The following is a 25212-nucleotide window of genomic DNA, read 5'->3' as shown; positions in this document are numbered from 1 at the left end:
GCCACTGATAAGGGCCAACTCCTCTCCAATCCCAGCCCAGAAACCATACTGTGTCAATGGCCAAGTCCTTCTGTGGCAAAAATAAGGAAAGGAGGAGCCCAGTCAGAAGGTGCAGTGGCCATGGAAAGAGGAGCCCAACAGCTCTGATCCCCAGAGGCTCTGAGACCTGTCCTAAAGGACAATCCTCATTCCTCAGCAGGCAGGCACACAGGCACACAGGTCAGACACCCCTTCTCCCTCTCCATCCCCATAAGGACAACCCTATGTACATGTTCCAAATACTAAGACAGCCATTTCAGTTAAATATTGGCCACTAAGAAAATGGGGTTTAAAATAAGGAAATTCACTTTGTAAAATGTTTATCCTTTTGTGTGACTAGGTTTTTGGGGACTGCTTTTCTGGTATGTTTGCTTTTACCAAAAAGGAAAACTTACTGTTGATGTGATCGATGTAGTAGACACCAATCTGAGGGTCAAACCCTGCTTCCCATCCCCACGGCAGCTCATCCCCAACACAATCAGCAAATGACAAGGGCTTCGTTAACCTACAACAAACCAGAATAGACACACCAGTGATTCTTTCCGTCAAACTGCATATATCAAAATTCAGCACCCTAACCACAAGTTAAGTGTCTAGGTTGCATTTAAAATCTTAAAGAAAAAAAAAAAAAAAAAAAAAAAANAACAACAAGGATAAAATACAGAGGTATATATCCAAAAAAGTAGGATAAGTCATAATACCGTTTTGAAAGTTCACTCCCTAATATTTGGTGATAAATCTATACAATAAATAAATAAAGACATCCAAAATCAGGGAAAACACCAAGCTGAGAGTCAGGAAGCCTGGGATGTAGCTCTAGCTCTGCAGTGAAACGGATACCCCATTAAAAAGAAAAATGGGTCCCAGGGTTCAAATACTGGTATCAGGAAAATCCTATCAGTAGCTTTGAGACAAGATCTGAATGAGGTTACACCAGTTTCAGACTGAATGCTCCTATATAAATTAACTAAAACACTCAACTGTGAAGTCTACTATAAGTTCTCCTTGAGAGGAAAGACAAATTTTTTGTAAGTATCTTGTACATAACAGTCACCCAACAAAATTTTTAACTGGACCAAATACATAAAGTATTCATTCACATATCAATGTGATCTCTCATCTTTTGAAATTGCTTTATACCCTCTCTTAAGACCATTTTTTCTTTAAGACGCTTTCTCTGTAGGACTTTTCTCTTTAAAACCAACGAAGAAACTACAGTTTCCCAAGCAGAGCATAGGTTTCAGACTTAATTACAATAGGTTTTTTTTTTTCTCACATCCTTGCATTTTGTTTTTGAGATTCTCCTTGGCTACTGGAGCAGCAATCAGCAGGTTAACACCACAGATGCCTTCCTGGAGTGCGGCCACCATCAGTCAACACATTTTCTAATTTAATGCACTGGCACCACTAGCATGGTTCTTACATAGAAAATCTCCAGGAATCTCTTTTATCCATGCTAATGACTATCAAAGATCTCATAGTTCAATTGAAATATAGGTCATTTTCAGAATCACATCATTCATCGGAATAACAAAGTACATCACCCACCCTTCAGAATGCTGAAGAATGATATAAAAAGGAGGAAAATTATTTTTTTCCAGGCCTGCTCTGCAACAGTCCTCCAAGGACACAAAACACCAATAGATGAAAGGAAGGGTCTACTTTTCTCTCAGCCTTCCCATAGCATGAAATCTCTCTTTCTGGGGATGGCTCCAAAGACGACACTGGCCTTCCAAACTAGATGAGCAGGCAGAAGCAATAATGAGGGTAACCCGCTCTACCACTGACTCACTGTGAGACCACCTACTGGGCACCTCTTCCTACCTCAGTTTCCTTCTCTTTTGAGTAGTGATTATACCTTTATATACTCTCCCTACAATTTAGCTCCTAAAATTAAACTCAGGATAAGAAGAATTTAACTTGGAAGAGTATCCAAGACATTATAAGTAGCAATAAATGTCAGTGATTATTAACACAAGCATATGTGAATTTTCTCATTTATCCCTCAGAGCAATCAAATCAGGTAGCACAGTACAGAACTGTGGTTCTCAGAATATAGTTTCCAGAACCAGAGCATCAACATCTGGACCTGGTTATAAATACAAATTCTGGTTGGGCACAGTGGCTCATGCTGTAATTACAACACTTTGGGAGGCTGAGGCAGAAGGATGGGTTAAGACCAAGAGTTCAAGACTAGCCTGGGCAACACAGTGAGACCTTCTCTCTACAAAAAAATAAAAAATTAGCCAGGTATGGTGGCTCATGCCTGTAATCTCAGCACTTTGGGAAGCCAAGGTGGGAGCATCACTTGAGCCCAGGAGTTCAACACTGCAGTGAACCATGACTGCACCACTGCATTCCAGCCTGGGCAACAGAGTGAGACCCTATCTCTAGAAAAAATAAAATAAAAAAAAAAAAAAAAAAAAAAAAAAGAAATACAAATTCTTGAGCCCTATTGTGGAATGAGAAACTCTAGGTCCCAGCAATGTATGCTTTCCAGGTAATTCTGCTGCACACTAAAGTGTGGGAACGATGGGCTTAGTAGTTAAGAGCTTGAAATTTGGCATCAAAGAGAACTGGGCTCAAATATTTATTCTTCTACTTACTCACTATACAACCTAGAGCAAGTTATTAGCCTTAAAAGCCCCAGTTTCCTATTTTTTTAAGGTGGTAAGAAGACGATTAAGTTTAGATGAAAACTAAACAGTATAATGCCCATGAAATGGTAAACTTCAATATATGACAGATGAGTAAAATGAATCTCAAACATGTTAAGCAATGTGCCCAAACATGTCAACTTGCCATGTTTTCTTTGTAAACATGGAGTTTATTTGAACTCAATCTGAGTTCAAATGCAAAAATTTTTATTCTTAGAATTGTGCTCAAATTCTGTCTTACATCAAAAGCTGCCCAGGAAAATTGATTTTTCTTTTGACAAAGCATGAGATACCATATCAAAAATCCCTATACCCTAGGACACCTCCTTGTCTGCATACATGGTCTCTTTGACTACCCCAATAAAGCAACTAGATTAAGAGCTTCTGTGCCAGGACACACTCTGTATCACTGTTTGGTGATTCTCTTTCACTAACTCCTTTATCAATGCTGTCTAAAAGGCACATGCATCCTAAAGAAATGAAGAAGGAGGAAACATGAGAACGTTAAGTTTAAGTGACAAAAGAGAAATATTAGACTAGTATTACCTGGGCACCAATTCAATCTGCTTAAGCATGAGTATGACAGGAATATATTTATTGCTTTTAGAATAAGAACTTATAAAAGCTTCAGAGCATGTGCTATGATTACAAGTTAATAGTAACTTGATTACATTTGGAAATAATCCAGTTTGTTCCACTAACTGATTAGCAGATAAGCATTTATCTGTCACTATTCTAAGACTAGAATTACATCTATAGGTATACATGTAATTGTGAACTCTGAAAAATTCAGAAAATTTCACTCCTAAAATGTTTAATATAAAAATTTACTTGCAGTGTTACTTCAAATATCAATTTAATACTTTATTTTCTATATATGGATAAATATGTATCTTTTCTCTACACTCTATCAATAAGTAAAACCATTACATACATATTTGTAAATATTAAAATTTTAGAATTGAGTTTTTATGCAAATTATAAAATATAAATAGAATAACATTCTCAGATTCCAAACAAATTAAGCACCCAATTACAGGACTATCCTAATAAAAAGAAAATATTACTATGATGTACTAAAAAATAACATAAAGCAAAAAGAACAGATGTATTCCAAAATTACAAGCAACATACATTAAAACAAATACAGTGAACTGATGTTAATTAACTTTTAAATTTCTTCCTCTCGTTGTACACAAGGAATCTCTTACACATTCAAGCTTTCTTTGATGTTAAGTAAGTAACAAATAGAGTTTGTTTTTTGTTGGTTCCCTGCAAAGGAGCAACAACTTGCAACAACAACAACAACAACAAATCCTGAAATTAACTAGAGTCTTTATGCTGAATTCCAGAGATTTCTCTTTACTTAAAAAGTCTTCCTTTGCACCCTGCCTAATATGAAGAAAATGGTAATTCACTGCAGCACTTTGCTAACGTTTATATACAAAATTTAACTCTGCACCATATTTCCTCTCCTTGTTGGCATTGTATCATTCTTTTACAGTCATTTAATATTTATTGTCATCGCATGGATACCTGTCCTATGACATGAGATGACACACAGTGATATATTTGTTCACATCATAATTACATGATGGTGAATACCGTGTACACGTGTACAAGCACAACTCCAGAAAACCTGACTTCGCGCTAATTGCACTAAATGAATAAGCACTTGAAAAAAACAGATTACTAAAACTCTTGCCACAATTCAGAAGCTCCCAAATACATAGTTTAGCACAAACGTTAAAAGTCTTAACAGTTATTTTTACTTTGTAGCATCTGTTGTTCTCATTGTTTAGCTAACATAAAACAGTGCTCATATTGTCAACTGCCTATGATTACTATAGAATCTGCTCACAGAAACATTACTGACTTGCTCTAAGAGAACAGGGAGGAAGCAAAGATGTGTTTCACAATTTGAATTTTAAAGCAAAGATAAAGTACTAGAAATCTTTCTATAGTCCTAAAAGAATCTTCATTTATAATGATGTCAATTATTTTCCTCAAAACAAATTTTTTTTTTTTTGAGACAGAGTCTCGCTCTGTCGAACAGGCTAGAGTGTAGTGGCGCGATCTCAGCTCACTACAACCTCCACCTCCCTAGTTCAAGCAGGTGATCCTGAGATCACTTTTGGATTACGGGTGCACGCTACCACGCCCAGCTAATTTTTTTGTATTTTTAGTAGAGACTGGATTTCACCATGTTGGGCAAACTGGTCTCAAACTCCTGACCTCAGGCAATCCGCCTGCCTTGGCCTCCCAAAGTGCTGGCCTGAGCTACCATGCCAGGCCAACAACTTCTATCTATTACTAGATAGGGAAACTACCAACACAAAGAAACAAACAAAAGAGAATAATAGGAAAGAGTAGATGGAAGCAACAAGAAAAAAATGGCTTTAAGAAAAATTCTACAAACTGCTTCAGAAAATAGTAATGAGATTACTCTTCCATGTCTGTGAGGAAATTAGCTTAAATTATTAGAGAAGTCATATTAGACAGAATTTCCAGAAAATAAAGATTAGATATTAGAACAGGTCACAATGGGCCAGGTACGGTGGCTAACACCTGTAATCGCAGCAATCTGAGAGGCCGAGGCAGGCAGATCACTTGAGGTCACGAGTTCGAGACCAGCCTGCCAACATGGTGAAACCCCATCTCCACTAAAATTATAAAAACTAGCCAGGCGTGGTAGTAGGCACCTGTAATCCCAGCTACTCAGGAGGCTGAGGCAGGAGAAGTGCTTGAACCTGGGAGGCAGAGGTTGCAGTGAGCCAAGATCGTTACCGCGGCACTGCAGCCTGGGCAACAGAGCTAGACTGTCTCAAAAACAAAACCAAACAAAACAAAACGCACAAGTCACAATGGGGAGAATCATCTCTTCCCGAAATCATTTTTAGCTAAAGACAAGAAAAATAGACTGGGCAACATCTGGAAGCTCCAATCTAGCCTCACTCCCATATGCTTCCTGCCATGAGCCCTTTTAGGTGTCTGGAAACTTATATTACTGTTTATTAAAACAGTTACTCAGTATCTTGAATATCATTTTATGACATACTGATTTTTTCAGAAAGGAAAGAAACTAATTTTATTAGTTGTCTATTATGTTCCAAGAATTATGCAAGGTTGTTTCATATGTTATCTCATTTAACCCTAACAACAATCCTTCAAAATGGGTTTTGCTATTCCCATTTTTTACAGATTGAATTCTGTATATGACACAGCCAAAATTTTGTGTTTTATGGGAAACCTAAAACACATGTCACAGAGTCCTGTGTTTCGGACCCTGTGTGCATAGGGGGATATAACAAGGACTTGGTCCTTGCCCTAGAGAACCAAGGTGAGGACAGCCAGGCAGATAACTAACTTGTCACACTAGGACTTGGCCAGGAAGGCCCTTAGCCTGGTGCAACGGGTTAGGAAGGAGACTGCTGCTCCAGCATTTAAACGATTCACCCAGTGCTATAGAGCTGGCAAGAAACATAACTAGGTAGCCTAGCCAGGATCATTTCTTCAGATTAGCTCATGTCGTCTTTGTACCTGCTTGGGTCCTCAGGTAATTCTCCCCTATATTGGATCTAGGTCTGGTCCTCCTACAGCTGGCATGAGTTTTGTCACCTGGTACCAAAGAGAACTAGTTTGCTACCTCCTCCACATCATAGACTTTCAAATATTTGAACACAACCATCTTGTCTCCCAGGGCTGCTCCCCCAGACACACACGTCCCACTCCTCTCTGCACGTCTCATATCTCTCCTCCACTCCAGCCTGCCAGTCTCCGGCCGTCACCCCTGCCGCTCCTCTCTACTCTGCAGTCTCATTCCACCTCTTACCATCTGATACTCATCTCTTCTCATATGGTTAATTTTTTCTCCTTCAGTCTATAAATATATTCAATCCCCTCTCCCCTAAAAAAGCCTTTCCTCGGCCAGGCACAGTGGCTCACGCCTGTAATCCCAGCACTTTGGGAGGCCGAGGCGGGCGGATCACAAGGTCAGGAGTTCAAGACCAGACTGGCCAACATGGTGAAACCCCTTTTCTACTCAAAAATACAAAAATTAGCTGGGCATTGGTGGCTTGTGCCTGTAATCCCAGCTACTCGGGAGGCTGAGGTAGGAGAATTGCTTGAACCAGGACCCAGGAGGCAGAGGTTGCAGTGAGCCGAGATCATGCCACTGCACTCCAGCCTGGGCTACAGAGCGAGAGAGACTCCATCTCAAACAAAACAAAACAAAAAAGCCTTTCCTCAAACCCTTTGACTCTTCTTTTGCCATTCACTTACTAACCATTCCTAACCATTCCCTCATCCTAGCCTAGAGGCTTTAAAACAGGAGGACTTTAGGAGGCCCTATCATAGAATTTCCCCTCTGCCACCTAACACTTAACTCTATAGTTACTTCATGAATACACTCTTGAAACACAATATCTGTGGGTGATTTGCCTTTGAAAGGGCACATGGTTCATGCTGTTGGGTTGTGAGATCCAGATATATTATTTGCAAAAGCTTCAATGCTTACCATATTCTATGTTAAAGTCAAATTTTACATACAGCAATTATACTAATAATATAAAACACTTACTGAATGCTTATCATGTACCACACGTTATAATATACATAAATGTGTGAGTTAAATCCTCATAAAACTCTGCAAAGTAGATATACTTCTTCCTTTTGAATAGCCTGCGCAGGAAAAAAAAAAAACACTCCTCTTCAAATAAGCCCGTGTTTGGGTCACGCACACTTCTCTCTCCGTCAACATCTCTGCCGTATTGGCCTTCACAATAAAAAGCTTCATAATGTTGGCTCTGAAGCAGTAAAAAATAAAGTCTAGACACAAATAAAAGGAAACATAGCTCATGAAAAGCAAGGCCAAAAAAACTGAAAAAGTACAAATAAAAGGAAAAATATACATCATGGGTATGTGCCTCTTAAATTACTTCAGTATTTGGCCAAAGATCAAAAGCAGCTTTTGAAAAATACTTTCCTCTTTTTAACATAATTTTTAAACTGAATAGCAGTTTCTAGGTAAAACTATATGATTTATGCTTTCTTAAATAGGAGGTTTTAACATGATTTCAACTTAATTGTTCATATTGTCTGACTACTTAAGCTAAAAAAATGTGGTGCTAATGAGACCAACATTGTGGATTACAACGCCCACAAGGGCTGTTTGTTTATCATAGAATCAACCTAAGAATCTTGGTTTACAGTAGCAGTTCTGACAACTACATGTGCCTCCAATCTGACTCAACTGAAAGGCTTGTAAAAACACAGACTGTTGGGGTCACCCTCAAAGTTTCTGACTCAGTAGATATGGGAAGGACCTGAGGATTTACATCTCTAAGTTCTGAGGCAATACTCATCAGTAAACTTCAGGGACCAGAAGTTCACTTTGACTGCTATTGTTTAAAAGGCATAAATTAGGTTGAATCCCTAATCCAGCCAGGTGATGGAAAAATGGAAAACAAGCTAAAAACAAACCTGGAGGCAAAAGGCTGTATTTTAGAAGTACCTCTGTTACGAAAACGATGAAATATTTAAACAGAATTAATAGCTTAACAGTACTCAAATTTGGAATAGGACACTTCACTTAATTTTATGTAAACATTTCCTTTCTTCAAAGGATACTTAACTAATTTGAAAATAACTTCAAGAGTACGGCTTTCTTTTTCCTTCATTTTCTCACAAATATTAACAGTACTCATCATCATTAATTATTATGGAAATACAAATCAAACCACAGTCAAGTACCAGTTCACACCCACTATAATGGCTATCATTAAAAAAAACATATACATAAGACACAAGTGTTGACAAGGATGTGGAGAAATGGGAATTCTGTACATTATGGGTGGGAACGTAAAATGGTGCAGCCTCTGTAGAAAATGGTTTTGCAATTCCTCAAAAAGTTAAAATGGAATTACCACATGATCTCACAATACCACTCCTAGGTCTACTTCTAAAGGAAGTTAAAATAGGTACTTGAATAAGTACATGTGTGTGCATGATCACAGCTGCATTATTCGTAACAGCCAAAAGGTGGAAACAGCCCAAATTCCCATCAACAGGTGAACGGATAAAAAATTGTGGTATATACAGGAAATGGACTATTAGCCGTAAAAAGCAACGAAGTACTTATACATGCTATAACATGGATGAACCTCCAAAACATTATGCTAAGTGAAAGAAGCCAGGCACAAAAGGTCACATGTTATATGATTCCAATATATGAAGTATCTAGTTCACAAATCGATAAAAACAGAAAGTAGATTAATGGTTGCCTGGTGACAAGGAGAGGGACAAATAGAAACTGCTTACTGGGTACCTTGCAGGAGTGGTGAAAATGTTCTGAAACTAAACGTAGGGGCTGGTTCCACAACACTGTGAATGTACTTAATGAATTGATCATTTTTAAACGGTTAATTTACATTAGGTAAATTTCACTTCAATAAGTTGTTTTAAAAAGGAGTAACACATATATAATAATGCCAAGAATCTAAGCGAATAAAGTATTTTCACAAAAGATAATAAAAGCATGGGAAAATGTTAAACATCACTAATAATAAAAAGAAATGCCAAATACAATAAAATAATGAGGCTAAAATTTAAGCCTATTAAAGTATCAAGTTTTGTTTGTTTTTATAGACAGGGTCTTACTGTGCCGCCCAGGCTGGAGTGCAGTGGGACAATCATGGCTCAGCTCACTGCAGCCTCAATCTCGAGGGCTGAAGCCATCCTCCCACCTCAGCCACCCAGGGAGCTGGAACTACAGGTGCACACCAACACACTTGGCTAAATTTCTTAGTTTTTCCTTTACAGGAAAAAAGGGAGGTCTAATGCCAAGGGTGATCTCAAACTCCTGAGCTCAGGTGATCTGACCTCCTTGGCCTCCCAAAGTGCTGAGATTACAGGTTTGAGCCACTGCTTCCCGCTGTGCTGCTTTGTCTTAGTGATGAAACTCACTCTGGTGAGGATGTGGGGCATCAGCTACTTTCATTTATTGCTGGTGACTTTGTAACTCGATACAGTCCTTTTAAGAAACAATTTGGCAGTGTTAAAAATCCATTAAAATGTTGATTCCGGGTGGGGGAAGGGAGACCTTTAGGGGAAACAGTGAATGCATGCTGTGCTTAATACCTAGATGATGGATTGATAGGTGCAGCAAGCCACCATGGCACACATTTACCTATGTAACAAAACTGCACACATACCCCAGAACTTCAAATAAATATTTAAATTTTTTTAAATGTTGATTCCATTTAACCTAGAAATGCTATTCTCAATTATGCTGCATGAACCTTATCCCACCTCCACAGAGATCAGCTGCCACCTAAGGCATGTCACTACAGTGGACTCCGCCTCTAGCCCAAACTATGAGCTTCTCAAAGGCAGGGACCCTACCTTCTTCTTACTCTCTAGCACAATGCCTAATTCCTACCTCATATATAGTCAACACATAATAAATGTTTGAATGGAAGAAAGAGTATAAAGGAAGGTAGAAAGAAAACGTCAACTATATCATGAAAATGTTGTAATTTATTCTTTCAAAAATTTTCTATTTATACAGAAGTAATAGTATATACAATTATTCAAATAACAACATGAAGCTGGTATTAAGGTGTTAGTTGATACCTACGTTTCCTGACAATGGAACAAGATACGAGAAAACCTTTCAATAACTGCATCAAAACACTTTTTTGTTTTTTATTGCATCTATTTGATTCTTCTCTCTTTTCTTTCTTATTAATCTGGCTAGCAGTCTGTCTATTTTGTTGATCTTTTCCAGATTCCTGGATTTATTGATTTTTTTGAAGGGTTTTTTGTGTCTCTGTCTCCTACAGTTCTGCTCTGATCTTAGTTATTTTTTGTCTTCTGCTAGCTTTTGAATATTTTTGATATTGCTCCTCTAGCTCTTCCCATTGTGATGATATTGATTTTAGATCTTTTCTTGCTTCTCATGTGGGCATTTCTTGCTATAAATTTTCCTCTAGACACTGCTTTAAATGTGTTGCAGAGATTCTGGTACGTTGTGTCTTGGTTCTCATTGGTTTCGAAGAACATCTTTATTTCTGCCTTCATTTCATTGTTTACCCAGTCAACATTCAGGAGCCAGTTGTTCAGTTTCCATAAAACTATGCAGTTCTGAGTTAGTTTATTAATGCTGAGTTCGAATTTGATTGCATTGTAGTCTGACAGACTGTTTGCTATGATTTCCATTCTTTTGCATTTGCTCAGGAGTGATTTACTTCCAATTATGTGGTCAATTTTAGAGCAGGTGTGATGTGGTGCTGAGAAGAATACATATTCGGTGGATTTGGTCTGGAGAGTTCTGTAGATGTCTATTAGGTTTGCTTGGTCCAGATATGAGTTCAAGTCCTGGATATCCTTGTTGATTTTCTGTCTCGTTGATCTAATATTGACATTGGATTGTTAAAGTCTCCCATTATTATTGTGTGGGAGTCTAAGTCTCTCACTATTATTGTGTGGGAGTCTAAGTCTCTTTGTAGGTCATTAAGAACTTGCTTTATGTATCTGGGTGCTCCCATATTGGGTGTATATATATTTAGGATCGTTAGCTCTTGTTGCATTGATCCTTTTACCATTATGTAATGCACTTCTTTGTCTCTTTTGATCTTTGTTGGTTTAAAGTCTATTTTCTCAGAGACTAGGACTGTAACTCCTGCTTTTTTTTTTTTGCTCTCCATTTGCTTGGTAAATCTTCCTCCATCCCTTTATTTTGAGCCTATGTGTGTCCTCACACAGGTTTCATGAATATGGCACAATGATGGATCTCGACTTTTTATCCAATTTGCCAGTCTGTGTCTTTTGATTGGGGCATTTAGCCCATTTACATTTAAGGTTAATATTGTTCTATGTGAATTTGATCCTGCCATTTTGATTCTAGCTGGCTGTTTTGCCCGTTAGTTGACGTAGTTTCTTCATTGTGTCGATGGTCTTTACCATTTGGTACATTTTTGAAGTGGCTGGTACTGGTTGTTCCTTTGCATGTTTAGTGCTGCTTTCAGGAACTCTCATAAGGCAGGCCTGGTGGTGACAAAATCTCTCAGCAATTGCTTGTTCATAAAAAAATTTTATTTCTCTTTCACTTATGAAGCTTAGTTTGGTTGGATATGAAATTCTAGGTTGAAAGTTCTTTTCTTTAAGGATATTGAATATTGACCCCCACACTCTTCTGGCTTGTAGGGTTTCTGCTGAGAGATCCGCTGTGAGTCTGATAGGCTTCCCTTTGTGGGTAACCTGACCTTTCTCTCTGGCTGCCCTTAGCATTTTTTCCTTCATTTCAACCTGGTGAATCTGAAATTATGTGCCTTGGGGTTGCTGTTCTTGAGGAGTATATTTGTGGTGTTCTCTATATTCCTAGACTTGAATATTGGCCTGCCTTGCTAGGTTTGGGAAGTTCTCCTGGATAATATCCTGAAGAGTGTTTTCCAGCTTGGATTCATTCTCTCCATCACATTCAGGTACACCTATCAAATGTAGATTAGGTCTTTTCACATAATCCCATATTTCTTGGAGGCTTTGTTCATTTCTTTTCACTCTTTCTTCTCTAATCTTGCCTTCTCATTTTATTTCATTGAGTTGATTTTCAATTTTTGATATCCTTTCTTCTGCTTGGTGGATTCAGCTATTGACACTTGTGTATGCTTCACAAAGTTCTCGTGTTGTATTTTTCAGCTCCATCAAGTCGTTTATATTCTTCTCTAAGCTGACTATTCTTGCTAGCATTTAGTCAGACCTTTTTGCAAGGTTCTTAGTTTCTTTGCATTGGGTTAGAAGATGTTCTTTCAGCTCTGAGAAGTTTGTTATTACCCGCCTTCTGAAGCCTGTTTCTGTCAATTCATCAGACTCTTTCTCCATCCAGCTTTGATCCCTTGCTGGTGAGGAGCTGTGATCCCTTGGAGGAGAAGAGGCGTTCTGGTTTTGGGTGTTTTCATCCTTTTTGCAATGGTTTCTTCCCATCTTTGTGGATTCATCTACCTATGGTCTTTGTAGCTGGTGACTTTTGGATGGGGTCTCTGAGTGGATGTCCCTTTTGTTGATGTTGAAGTTATTTCTTTCTGTTTCTTAGTTTTCCTTCTAACAGTCAGGCCCCTCTGCTGCAAGACTGCTGGAGGTCCATTACAGAGCCTGCTTGCCTGGGGATCACCTGCAAGGGATGCAGAACAGTAAGGGTTGCTGCCAGTTTCTTCTTCTGGTATCTTTGTCCCAGAAGGATACCCGCCAGATGTCAGCCTGAGCTCTCCTTTATGAGGTATCTCTTTGGATATATGGGGGTCGAGGAACTGCTTGAGGAGATAGTCTGTCCCTTATAGGAGCTCAAGTGCTGTGCTGGGAGATCCATTGCTCCATTCAGAGCTGCTGGGCAGGTACGTTTAAGTCTGCTGCAGTGGAACTCATAACTGCCTCTTTTCCCAGGTCCTCTGTCCTGGGAATGTGGGGCTTTATTTATAAGTTCCTGATGTGCTGCTGCCTTTTTTCAGAGACGCCCTGCCCAGCGAGGAGGCAGTCTAGTCACAGTCTGCCAGCAGAGGCGTTGCTGAGCTGCCGCGGGCTCTGCCCAGCTGCTGTGTAAACTTCCTTGAAGTTTGGTTTACAGAAGTACAGTTAGGGCTGCCTCTGTAATGGCGGTCTGCCTCGGTAATAGTGGACTGCCTCGGTAATGGCGGACTACCTCAGTAGTGGTAGATGCCCTTCCCCACACAGAGCTGGATCATCCCAAGTCCAGCTGCACTTGCTGCAAAACTCTCAATCCAGAGCATTTCGGATTGCTGGTCTTTGTGGGGGTGGGGCCTGTCATGCCAAATCACCTGGCTCCCTGTTTCAACCCCCTCTTTTTCAGCTGGGGATGGGCAGGTCAGAATGAGCAGCTCTGACTCCCAGGTGTTCCAGGCATCAGTTGAAACAGCTGCCCAGATTTGTGTGTGTTTTTGTGTGGAAAGCCACGGCATCTCCAGAAAAAGCCGTGCTGGAAACCAGTGGCGCTTTTCAGCCCAGGAATCTCCTGGTCTGTGGACAGTAAAAACTCGTCTGGAAATGCGGTGATCACTCACCCTCTGCATTGTTCTCACTGGGAACTGCACTCCAGAGCTGTTCCTATTCGGTCATCTTGGATCTCCTCAATAAATTTTAATGTTTTATAATGGATGTGTATATTTTATGGTAGTAAATAATAAAACAGTCTAGTATCTACATATATTTTATGCATTCTTGCCATACCTTTTCCTTAATTTTTTTCAATGTTTATAGGCTATGTAGTTCATGTAAGTTTTTTCAAATTGTGGAAAAACTCCCTCCCCCCGACCCAAGCAGCCACTCATCTACTTCCTGCCCCTACAGATTTGCCCTTTCTGGAATTGCATATAAATAAAATCATATAATTTGTGGTTTCTTATGTCTAGCTTCTATCATTTGGCATAATGTTTTTGAGATATACAATGTTATTATACAGCATGCATTAAGAATTCATTCTTGTTATTGCTGAATAGTATTCCATTGCTCAGATATCACATTTTGTTTATCCATTTACCAGTTTACAGATATATGGATTGTTTCCACTTCTAGCTAATATGAATGATGTTGCTATAAATGTTTGAATCTCAGGTTAGCTTTTGAGAGGCAAAAAAACAAAACAAAAAGAAAAAATGGACTTCAAGTTTGGTGGGACTGGCCAGGTTTCAGGACATCACTGGCATGAGTTACAGGCACAGTATACTACAAATACTAAACATCTAAGAAGAAAGAAATGTCAGCTAGTACCAACAAGATACCCTCATGAATACAAGGAAATCATGAGGCAAGATGGCAAAGTGTAGAAGTACTACTTCACAGCTCAGAAACAGGACATCTGCATTGCAGATGCCTATGACACCAACTACTGAAAAATCTATCCATAGAATCCCAGGAGAGATCAAGGAGAAGCCCATTGGCCTGATATACAGGTGGTAAAAACATGCTTTCATATGAGCAATTCCCTCCACCTGGAGCATCTTCTCTCCCTCCACTTTGCCACCATCCTGTCTCTTTTACAGTTTCACCCTTAAACAGTTGTTTTCTAAGATTCAATGTCCTTAAATATTAATTCAAACATCATCTTCTTGGGGAAGACATCATGTTCCCAAAGCTGTCACTACTTAGTGACATTGTTAAGCTTTGGAAATATTTTCCCATTTAAATATTTCACAGTTTCCATTTTTTAGTTGACTTTACTGTTCAGTTCACCGAGTTCCTAGTGGTTTTTTCATCTCTGTATGCCAAGCACATACATGGTACATGGCGCTCAATGTTTGCTAGAGAAAACAGTGAGTGAGTGATTTCCAGGCAGACGTTTCCTTAGAGGTCCAGATTTATCAGAGAACATCTCCCAGATCATTCTATATTAGGGTATCTAATGGTCATATCAAACAACTCATAAAAAACAACTTTTAATTTTCCCCGCATGACCACTTCCCCAGTCCCATTCCTCCTCCAAATGACCTCAGTTTGGAAAATGGCACCATCATCAACCGAGATGCTCACATCACAACCAGGGAGGCAGTCATCCTTGATGCTTCCCTCCCCATCAACATCCTGCAGGCTCACCCTCCGGAACACAGCCCCATTTACAACTTTTTCTCTCCACCACCACCTCTCTAATCCAACCTATTAGCACCTCTTGCCTGGATTAACTTCCTAACTAGTTGTTACATTTGTACTCTCATCCTTCTATAACCCATTCTCTACACAGCAGCTAGTAGTCTTTGAAAATAGTTTTTAAAATCTTACTTTTAAGATTTTCGTTAAAAAATGCATGAATATACCCTCCTTGTAAAATATTAAAATACCACAGATAATGCTAGATCTCTTTGGCTACCAGCTCCCATTCCAGTTCTCACACTCCTCTCTTTAAAAGCAGTATATGTTCTTCCAGACCTTTCTCTACATACAGCCTAGAAAATACCATATACTATGTGCATCATTCTGAGGTTTACTTTTTTCATTCAACAATTTATGAGACTTTTCATGTTGCTATCTCATTTTTTATATTTTATGTCATGGGAGCATCTTTTATAATAAGCTTGGACCACAGTTTAGCCTTTACAGTACTGTCTGGTACTGATGATGGACATTTTAATTGTATCCAGAACACTGTACTGAATATCCTTGAATGAGCCCTAAGTTAGATACTGACAAGTATTTTACTCAGACACAGATTCATAAAGTTAACCTCCGAAGCACTGCCAGCTATGCAGCTTCTGCAGTAAGGGGACTTGGAGTCATGGTGCCTCAGCCTTACTTGTAGACTTTAGGGTCTTGTTCTGTTGCCCAGGCTGGAGTGGAGTGGCATAATAATAGCTCACTGCAGCTTCGAACTCCTAGGTTCAAGTGATCCTCCTGCTTCAGCTTCAAGAGTAAGCTAGGACTTATAGGTATGTGCCACTATGCCTGGCTAATTTTTTTTATTTTTTATTTTTTTTTTGGTAGAAATGGGGTCTCACTGTGTTGCCCAGGCTAGTCTCAAACTCCTGGGCTCAAGTGATCCTCCCACATTGGCATCCCAAAGAGCTGAAATTATAGGCATGAGCCACTTTGGCCCTGATTTTAACTTTTTTATAGTCTACAGCAAATGTTACATTTAGAGACAAAAAATCAATGAATTTTGCAATAAATTTCAAAATGTTCATAACGTGAACTTGGTGTTATTTCAGTATATCTCAACTCTTAATCTTGCCTGGATAAATGCAAGAAGAAAGTATGTTGGTTTGCCCACATGAACATTGTGTTTCTGTGGGATTTAACTGAACAAATGTCCTAATGCTATAGTGAGGTGCTTAGTAGGGCCTAATCCTTAAGTAAGAGATTGCTACATAATTGACCTAAATGGAGTTTCCTAGCCTTGACTCTCAGTGATCTTCCAGCGTCCCAAGGTGAAGAAGAAATTCAGTTATGCACAGGCCTTCCAGAATGTGACAATCATGGAGGCGTAGGGACAGATTACCATACAATTAAAACAAGTCTAACTGCTTCCCAAAAAAGTTTTGAGAAAGTAAATGAGTCAGTCAATCTCGGTGCACCTGTAGCTTCTCGGGCCAGAGAAAAAGCACATGCTGGAATATTTAACATTTCGAAGATGACTATTTATGGACATCCAAAAAATGTACACACATGTTCATAAATGTTACTCTGATTTTTTTGCTAACACCTTCTAAGGCTTTTTAAACTTAGATTCAATTTTTCTTACAGACTGTTTCTACAAAAAGTTCACCTTTTTATATACATTGTCTTTATTAAGAAGAGAAAACATCCTTTCTTAATTATTCTTGAACCTTGTTAAACACCAAAGTAGCATAATAAACATTTAAAGCTTCTAACCAAAGGCCCTACAATTTTCTTCTTTGATTTCTTTGTATTAAATTGTTTTCTATTAAATTTACAAAGGTTCTATTTCTAGTTATTACCATAAATCTAATTTGACTCTTTTGTGTTACGCATATATTTCACCAAGACCAATTTGAATTTTTTTCTAAACACATTTTAGTGACCAAATGATTTCACAGATCATGCATGATCCTCGGCCTTGAGAGTTTTGACTTACAGGATATTTCACTTTATTCTCTAGTTGATGATGGAATACGAGCTAGAAGGAGACACCTGTGGAAGTCACAAATTTACAGGTTGCTTATTACCACAGCAGAGCTAATACATGAGTCTATCTAAAGTAGTCACTGTCTATCATGTCATGTAGTTTATTTCTTTAATGCTATTATTATGTCTGAATTTATCTCCTTTATTGCTCTAGTCTTCCTTCCTACCTCCCCATAACTTATTTTGTCCACTACTGTATTCTTTAGTGGCTAGAACAACCGCTGGTGCTCATTCAACATGTGTTCAACGAATCTATCTCCCGGTGACCACCACATCTGTTGTGATGACCCTTTCAACTGCACACTAAGTCACTCTTGGGGAACGAAGCTTTTGCAAGTATTTGTTTTGCAGTATTGAAAAACTCCTCTGTGAGGAGGGGGCACAGCACTCTCCCCTGAGTGTGATGCTGGCCCTTGTTGCTTGGCTGCAGCTGCCATTTGCCATTGATGATCATTCTTCTCTTCTCCTGGGAGAGTAAGAAGGATAGGACACAGTCTGAGTGGCTCAAAAAAATAAAAAAGAACAAAAATAAAAATAAAAGGGCCGGGCGTGATAGCTCATGACTGTAATCCTAGCACTTTGATAGGCCAAGGCAGGTGGATCACCTGAGGTCAGTAGTTCAAGACGATCCTGGCCAACATGGTGGAATCCCGACTCTACTAAAAATATAAAAATTAGCCGGGTATGGTGGCAGGCACCTATAATCCCAGATACTCAGGAGGTTGAGGCAGGAGAATCACTGGAACCTGGGAGGCAGAGGTTGCAGTGAGCCGAGATGGCACCATTGCACTCCAGCCTGAGTGACAGAGTGAGACTCCATCTCGAAAAGATAAATGAATAAAAATTTAAAAAAAAATTTTTAACTACTCATCCTGGCCCTGAGTACAACTAAAAGACAAACTGAAAGAACCACAGATTTCTTAAAGTTCCAGGGCTGGAATTTCAAGAATCAAGTAACAGAAAACTAAGAAATGTTCCTAAGCAGCTTAAAGAATGGCACTAACATGCCACAAATCAATCCCATACCTAGTCTTTGCTTTGCTATTTAAACATACGACTGAACTTTTATAGCTTACATGGAGACTTTCTTCGGTGGTATTTCCTTGTGCTCTCTAGCCTCTAATTTCCTCTGGCATAGCACCAGATCCTCCTAACTAAAAATTAGACATACGGAATGTGAGGAATGTTTGATAACTATACTAACTTCAGAGATCAGCCCTTAGTCATAAACAAAAATGCATGCCCTTTGAGCTTAGACTCAAATTCAATTTGAAGCAAACATAAGTCATAAGGCTAAATACTGGCAAAGTATGCAAGGTGAAGTGGGGTGGGTTGGGAAAATTCTAAATATAGTTCCTCATCACAGTGAAGACAAATACTGCTTTTTTACTTTAATTGAATGTGCAAAGCACAGCTTGGCTAAGTTTTAGATTAGCAGCACCTGGGTTAGAAAAACAAACATTAAAAAACAAAATTTGTTCTGTTTCCCAGTACTTTCACTAATATCTCCTTATTAGGGCCTCACCTTTATTTATCTTTTTCTATAGGTGCTAGTTCTGTTCAAGATTAATTAAAAACAAACAAACAAAAAAACAAGTACAAAAAACAAATGCTCTGAGAAACTGTTCTAGTCCAAAGAGAAATAACAACCAGTTGCAGAATGTTTACCACAATGGGATCGTAACTTTTAAGGGAAAAAAGTTACAAAAGAATTTTTGAGGCCAAGCACAGTGGCTCACACCTGTAATCCCAGCACTTTGGGGGGGCTGAGGTGGGCAGATCATCAGAGCTCAGGAGTTTGAGACTGGCCTGAGCAACATGGCAAAACCCCATCTCTACAAAAAATACAAAAAATAAACAGGTGGTGTGTGCCTGTGGTCCCAGCTACTTGGAAGGTTGAGGTAGAAGGATCACCTGAGCCTAGGAGGTGAAGGCTACAGTGAGCCAAGATCACACCACTGCACTCCAGCCTGGGCAACAGAGACCCTGTCTCAAAAACAAAAACAAAAAGTAAATAAACAAATAAATAAATAAATAAGAAATTTTGAAACTACATAATTTATGCTAGCTGTTAGATGATATTAGATATGCTAGATGTTAAATGATGTTATTGGAACTATTTTTTTTTTAATTTCCATAGGTATGATAATTATAGTCCTGTAAGAATATTTTTGCTCCTGGGAAACGTATGCTGAAGTATTTAAGAGTGAAGGATCATAATATCTGAACCTTACCTTCAAATGTTACAGCAGGAGAGAAAATACAGACATAAATATATTTATCTTACATATACTAGATATACTTGGAGGATATTACACACACACAGCCACAAACACACACACAGAACGAGTACAGAGAGAGAGACAGAGAGAGAGAGAGGGAGGAGGAGGAGGAGGAGGAGGAGGAGGAGGAGGAGGAGGTGGTAATAAAGAAAACTGGCAAAAAGTTAACTGTCAGATCTAAGAGCAGGATTTATATAATGGTGTCCATTCTACTGTTTTCATTTTTTCTTAAGCTGGGTGGATAAAATTCATTATTAAAGAACTTCTAGTAAACACTGTAGATTTAATATATGTGCTTACTACCTTCATTCCCTCTAGAAAATAGCAGAAAGGGGATTTTTAAAAAGGCATAAACACAAAAGGACAATGGGAAGGTCAGCAGATGAGAACAAAATTTGGGACAGTGGGAAGCAAATAGCAGTGTAAGTGATTCGGCAGACGTGAAAAACAGAAAGCCTAGGTCAGTAACAGAGAAAGCCCAGAAGCAGATCAATTCATACTGCAAAAGGCTGAAATGGCTCAGAAATTCCAGCACCAAGGACTTCAGACAGAGGGTGTGACCATGAAGGACTCGCCAGAAGTCTGTTAGAAGCAGACGCCCCACCTGGGCAGAAACAGAAGGTTTATTCTCTAAAAAGACTTAATTAGATAGGCTGTGGATTTCCAGGCAGCTGGGACCACTGAAAGGAGTACCTTATTAAAAACAGGGAGAGTAAGGGAGTGTGCACACACTGAACAGCAAGCGTCCCAAGCCCCACTTCCGTTACTCCATTTGCAGAACCCAGGAGCTGGGCTTACATTTGTCAGGCCGGAATATTGGAGGGTTTTTCCTTGGAAAACTAGCCAAACCAAGAGAAGAGATCTACTGACTTTAACATCTGGGAGAGCCTTAACAGAAATGCTGCGCCAGATCACTGCCATATGACTACCCCACTCACTAGTAGAGAGCTTCCAAACAGCTTTTTGTGCCTCATTCTTAAATATGACTGACAGCTGTCTCAGTAAGGACAGGCTAGATAATGCTGCAATAAAAAACAATACTAAAGTCTCAGTGGTTAAAAACAAACATTTATTTCCCTTTCAAGCCAAGTCCAAAGTGGCTCTGGATGAATGCCCAGGCAGCTGGCCCCTACAGGGTGAAGCATTCCGGACTGCACCTTGGGTGCTTGTGGCATCTGCAATCTCAACACAAGCGTCAATCACCCAGGTAGGGCAGATAAGCACATCACTTCCGTTTGCAATCCACTGGCCAAAACAAGTCACATGGAGGCAGGGAAGTTAATCCTTTCTCCTGTGTCTGGAAGGAGTGAAGAACCAGAATGGCTGGTATTACTTATCTCTAATGCAAAAGCTAAGAATACTGGTCCCCTAAAATGAAAGCAGAAACTAAAACAACCCTGAAAAAAATAAAACTGAAGAATTCATTTCTTCAGAGATATTGAAGAAACCTTCAATTAGCATCTTCAGAGAGACAGAAGAGGTTACCGTCAAAATAGAAATATGTGGCCAGGCACTGTGGCTCACGCATACAATCCTAACACTTTGGGAGGCCAAGGCAGGAAGATCACTTAAGCCTGAGAGTTTGAGACCAGCCTGGGCAACATAACAAGACCCTACCTCCACAGAAAAACAAAGAAATTTAAAATTTAGCCAGGCATGGCAGAGCATGCTTGTGGTCCCAGCTACTCAGGAGGATGAGAAGGGAGGATCACTTGAGCCTCAGAGGTCAAGGCTGCAGTAAACTGTGATTGTACCACTGCACTCCAGCCTGAGTAACAGACCAAGACCCTGTGGGAAAGGGAAGGAAAAGGGGAAGGGAGGAGGGGAGAGGGAGAAGGGAGGAGAAGAAGGAAGGGGGAAGGGGGAAGGGAGAAGGGAGGGGAGGGAAGAGGGAGGCAAGGGGAGGGAGAGGGGGAGGTGGGATGGGGAGGGAAGAAGGAGGGGAGGGGGGAGGGAGGGGAAGGGGAGATAAATAAATAAATACATAAATATTTGGAAGAAAGAATTTTAAAACTCCTGGAAATGAACAATACACTGGCAGAAAGGAACCCATCTATTGACAAATTAAAAGATCAAGTTTAAAAATTTTCCCGAAGAATGAGACAAAAGGGAAAGTGAACAACCAATCTAGGAGGTCTAATATCTGACTCACATGAGTTCAGAGAAGAGAGAACAAAGTAAATACAAAGAGGAAAATATTACCAAAGTACTAGTGCAAGAAAATTTCCCTGAACTGAATCTGAATGACACTGGTTTCTTGATTATATATGACCCACCTAACACTGTGGTTACAAAAGGCCTACATCAACACCCAACCTTGTGAAATTTTGGAACATGAGGGCAAAAATAAAACCTAAAAGCTTCAGAGAGGAATCAGGTCACAAAAACAGAAAGAAACAAATGATAACAACAACAAAAAGGCATCAGACTTCTCAAACACAACATTGGAAGCTACAAGTCAGTAGAGCAATAGCATCAAATTTTTACTCCAAATTACTTCCAACCTGGAATTATACCCCTAGCTAAAATATCAATCACATATGAGAGCAGAATAATGGCATTTGAGGAGATGCTAAGCCTCAACAAATCTATGCTCCCTTTCTAATGCAACTCCATCAAAACAGAGAATAAACCAAGAAAACGGGAAACATGATAACCAGAAAAAGGGCTCAACACAGGAAAATGACAAATGAAACCTGCAAAATTACAGTAAATGGAGACCATCGGATGACAGTATGCAGCAGTTACAGTGATTAACCAGGACAAACTGGAGATTAAGAACAGAAGGTGCAGGAGATTTCAAACCGATAGAATACCCAGTGTGTATGAATGTACTGAAAGGAGATTTATTAATTCTGGCAGCAAATTGGTAATAGAAATATAAAGAAGCCAATGGAAAAAAGAGATGATTATTAACTACAGAGAAAACAAAAGGAAATGCAATCATAGTACACCAGATAGGTCATCCATGAATAATATTTACATAGTCATAAAAATGTAAACATAGACTACTGATTTCTTTACAAGGTGATAGGAAACACCAAGAGGATGAGGGGAGGGAAGCGCATGTGCATGAGGAAGACACAGTAAGAAAGCTGAGTCCTCAACCGGGGCGGGAAGTCAGTTCTCAAAATCCAAAGCTGAAAAGTCAAGATAGATAATGTTATTTAAAAACACAGCAGCAAATACCAAAATAACCTTTTAAATACGTAACTGTGGTCAACTCTAGAGAGAGTGAATCAGGTGTAGGAGACAGTAGTGGGTCACAGGACACCTGTCTTGCTTTGGGAACCTAGCTGAGTGTTTGTTAATCATTTACAGATATAACTTTGATTAACATAGTTTTAAAATCTCCCATTGTTTCCAATTTTAATTTTAAAAGTCAGAAAACTTTCCCTAGCATGTTTATTTACTGATTTCAAATTTACCTCTAAAGAAATCTCATACAAAATTTTAGTTACATTTACTCAGAGATTATGTAAAGTATATTTCAGTACTCTAAAATATAGAATATTAAAAATATAAAGATATTACCAATATAGACTTTTAGTATAACTAAACTCTACTGAATCTTAAATCAAATTTAAAAACGTAAATATTATACCTTGTTCTTCTACCTTTCATTTGGAAATCCTTGTTACAGTCAATACATTGTCAAAAGACACCAAATAATATATATGAAAAGTATTCTGTACAGAGTTAAAGCACAACATAAATGCTTTCATTTTTATTTTTTAATCCTTGACCCTGCTCTCAATGAGGCTATAGTCTAATTGGAAAGATAAGGCACATGCAGAAATGTTTATAGCCTAAGGCAGTTTGTGTTAAGAACCCTGTACAACAGTACAAAGAAGAAATGAAGGCCGTTGATTAGAAAAGCTTCCATATGGTTGTATCTGAAATAATGATGTCACTGTAAGCTTTTACCAGTTATCTTCTCTCTTCATTTTACCAAGTGGAAAACCAAACTGATTTGAAGAAATTACTTTATTTAAATGTCATAATAGGAGACCGAGTCAGGAGGATCACTTGAGGCCAAGAGTTCAAGACCATCTTAGGAAACATAGCAAGACTCTATCTCTATTAAAAAAAAAATTAATTAGCTTGTACAGTCCCAGCTATTCAGGAGGCTGAGGCAGGAGGGCCACCTGAGGAGTTCAAGGTTACAGTGAGCTATGATTGCGCTACTGCACTCCAGTCTGGCTGGCAGAGCGAGACCCTGTCACTTTTAAAAAATATAAGTAAATAAGTAAATAAATAACAACATGATAACCATTTATTTCTCTTCCCTGTTATTTCTACCATGCTCTCAATAAATAGTTCAAAAATCAATAGAAATGCAAAATCACGTCACAAATGTGCATCTCAGCACCCCAGGCTCCGCAGGTTTCACCTCAGGACTTTTACCTCTCTCTGTGCCAACCCTTTGCAATACAAGTTCCCAAACCCGCTCTCCTCAACAGTGCTCTTCTCTTTACCCCACCCACTGCCCACGTACTCCACAGGCATCCTAATGACTCACTCCAGGACTTGAGAGCTGGAAAGTTTGTCCAAGGAAGCCCCTCAAACTGCTGTGAGGTGTCCGAAGAGCATGTTCGTGCACGGCGATGGAATGTTTTAGTTTATACGCTTGAAGCCTTAGCTGGTTCCCCATTGTGACTCTAGGTGTCTGCCTCCTGAATCTGTTTTAAGACAAATAATGGATCGAGCATGACCCACTATTTCCTACAGTGGAAATCAATCTCTGGCCAAGGGCACAGAAACTGTTTATCTAATGCTTGTGTCTTTTTAAGTTAATAAACATCTGGAATACTAACCCTGTCAGCATTATTTCTGCTACAGCTTTCTGTCCACTTTTTCCAACAAACCAACTATCCTTTAAGTAACTTGAAAACCTACTTTCCAAATAAAAGCATCCTTTGAATTATACTGTTTTTTTGAAGCTCAAATTAGTATCCATGAGAAAGTAGTGATTTATAGCAGCTTTTCTACTAAGGTAAATGTCTACCTGATTGCTTATATTAAAGTAAGCTAGAAATCAGTTTTTCAAACGTGTTCCGGCAATGAAAACATAATTTTACATATTCATTTGATAATATAATTATCAGAAATTTGGTAATTCACTGGTTTGAGAGGAACTTGTAGCACTTTATTTAATATTTCTTTATGCACAGTAAAATTTCCAAAATTACTTGCTTCCTTTAACATAATTACTATATTATATAAATAAATTAGGTTTATATGCATGAAGGTATTCACCCTATTATTTGAGTATATCATGGGCATTCCAAAATCATACTTTTTTATAGGGTTTCTCTGATGGCCACTCAAAAATACGATTAAAAAACCATGGCCAGGTGCAGTGGCTCACACATGTAATCCCAACGCTTTAGGAGGCTATGGCAGGAGAATCACTTGAGGCTAGGAGTTCAAGAATACTCTGGGCAACACAGTGACACTCCATCTCTATGAAGGAAAAAAAAAATGTTCTTTTAAACTTTGAGTCCGTGTTACAGCTCTTTTAGAATTCGTCTAGCAGGTTTTCCAGTCTGCTATCTCTTAACAGCTATATAGCAACACATAAAATTTCA

The 25212-nt window shown here is 39.0% G+C and overlaps 1 protein-coding gene and 2 pseudogenes across 4 annotated transcripts in view; 2 read left to right on the top strand and 1 right to left on the bottom strand.

Moving 5' to 3' along the window:
- The window catches only part of WWC2 (WW and C2 domain containing 2), a 210143-nt gene that overhangs the window by 112714 nt on the left and 72217 nt on the right, over positions 1-25212 (bottom strand). For 2 of the 4 annotated variants that reach the window (XM_017549366.2, XM_017549396.2), the window contains exon 2: positions 435-544. The exons of 1 other annotated variant lie outside the window; for it this stretch is intronic. In XM_017549366.2, the coding sequence (XP_017404855.1) occupies positions 435-544 (110 nt within the window). Of the gene's footprint in view, positions 1-434; positions 545-7275; positions 7450-25212 lie in introns of those variants that run through there. One more of the 4 variants, XM_017549376.2, reaches the window with a different exon arrangement.
- Positions 17661-17843, top strand: LOC119466877 (annotated as a pseudogene).
- On the top strand, positions 25127-25170 carry LOC119466894 (annotated as a pseudogene).

Source organism: Cebus imitator, unplaced genomic scaffold, assembly GCF_001604975.1.
Source record: "Cebus imitator isolate Cc_AM_T3 unplaced genomic scaffold, Cebus_imitator-1.0 Scaffold11, whole genome shotgun sequence".
NCBI classification, from domain to species: domain Eukaryota; kingdom Metazoa; phylum Chordata; class Mammalia; order Primates; family Cebidae; genus Cebus; species Cebus imitator.
This window is presented reverse-complemented; position numbering and strand designations above follow the sequence as displayed.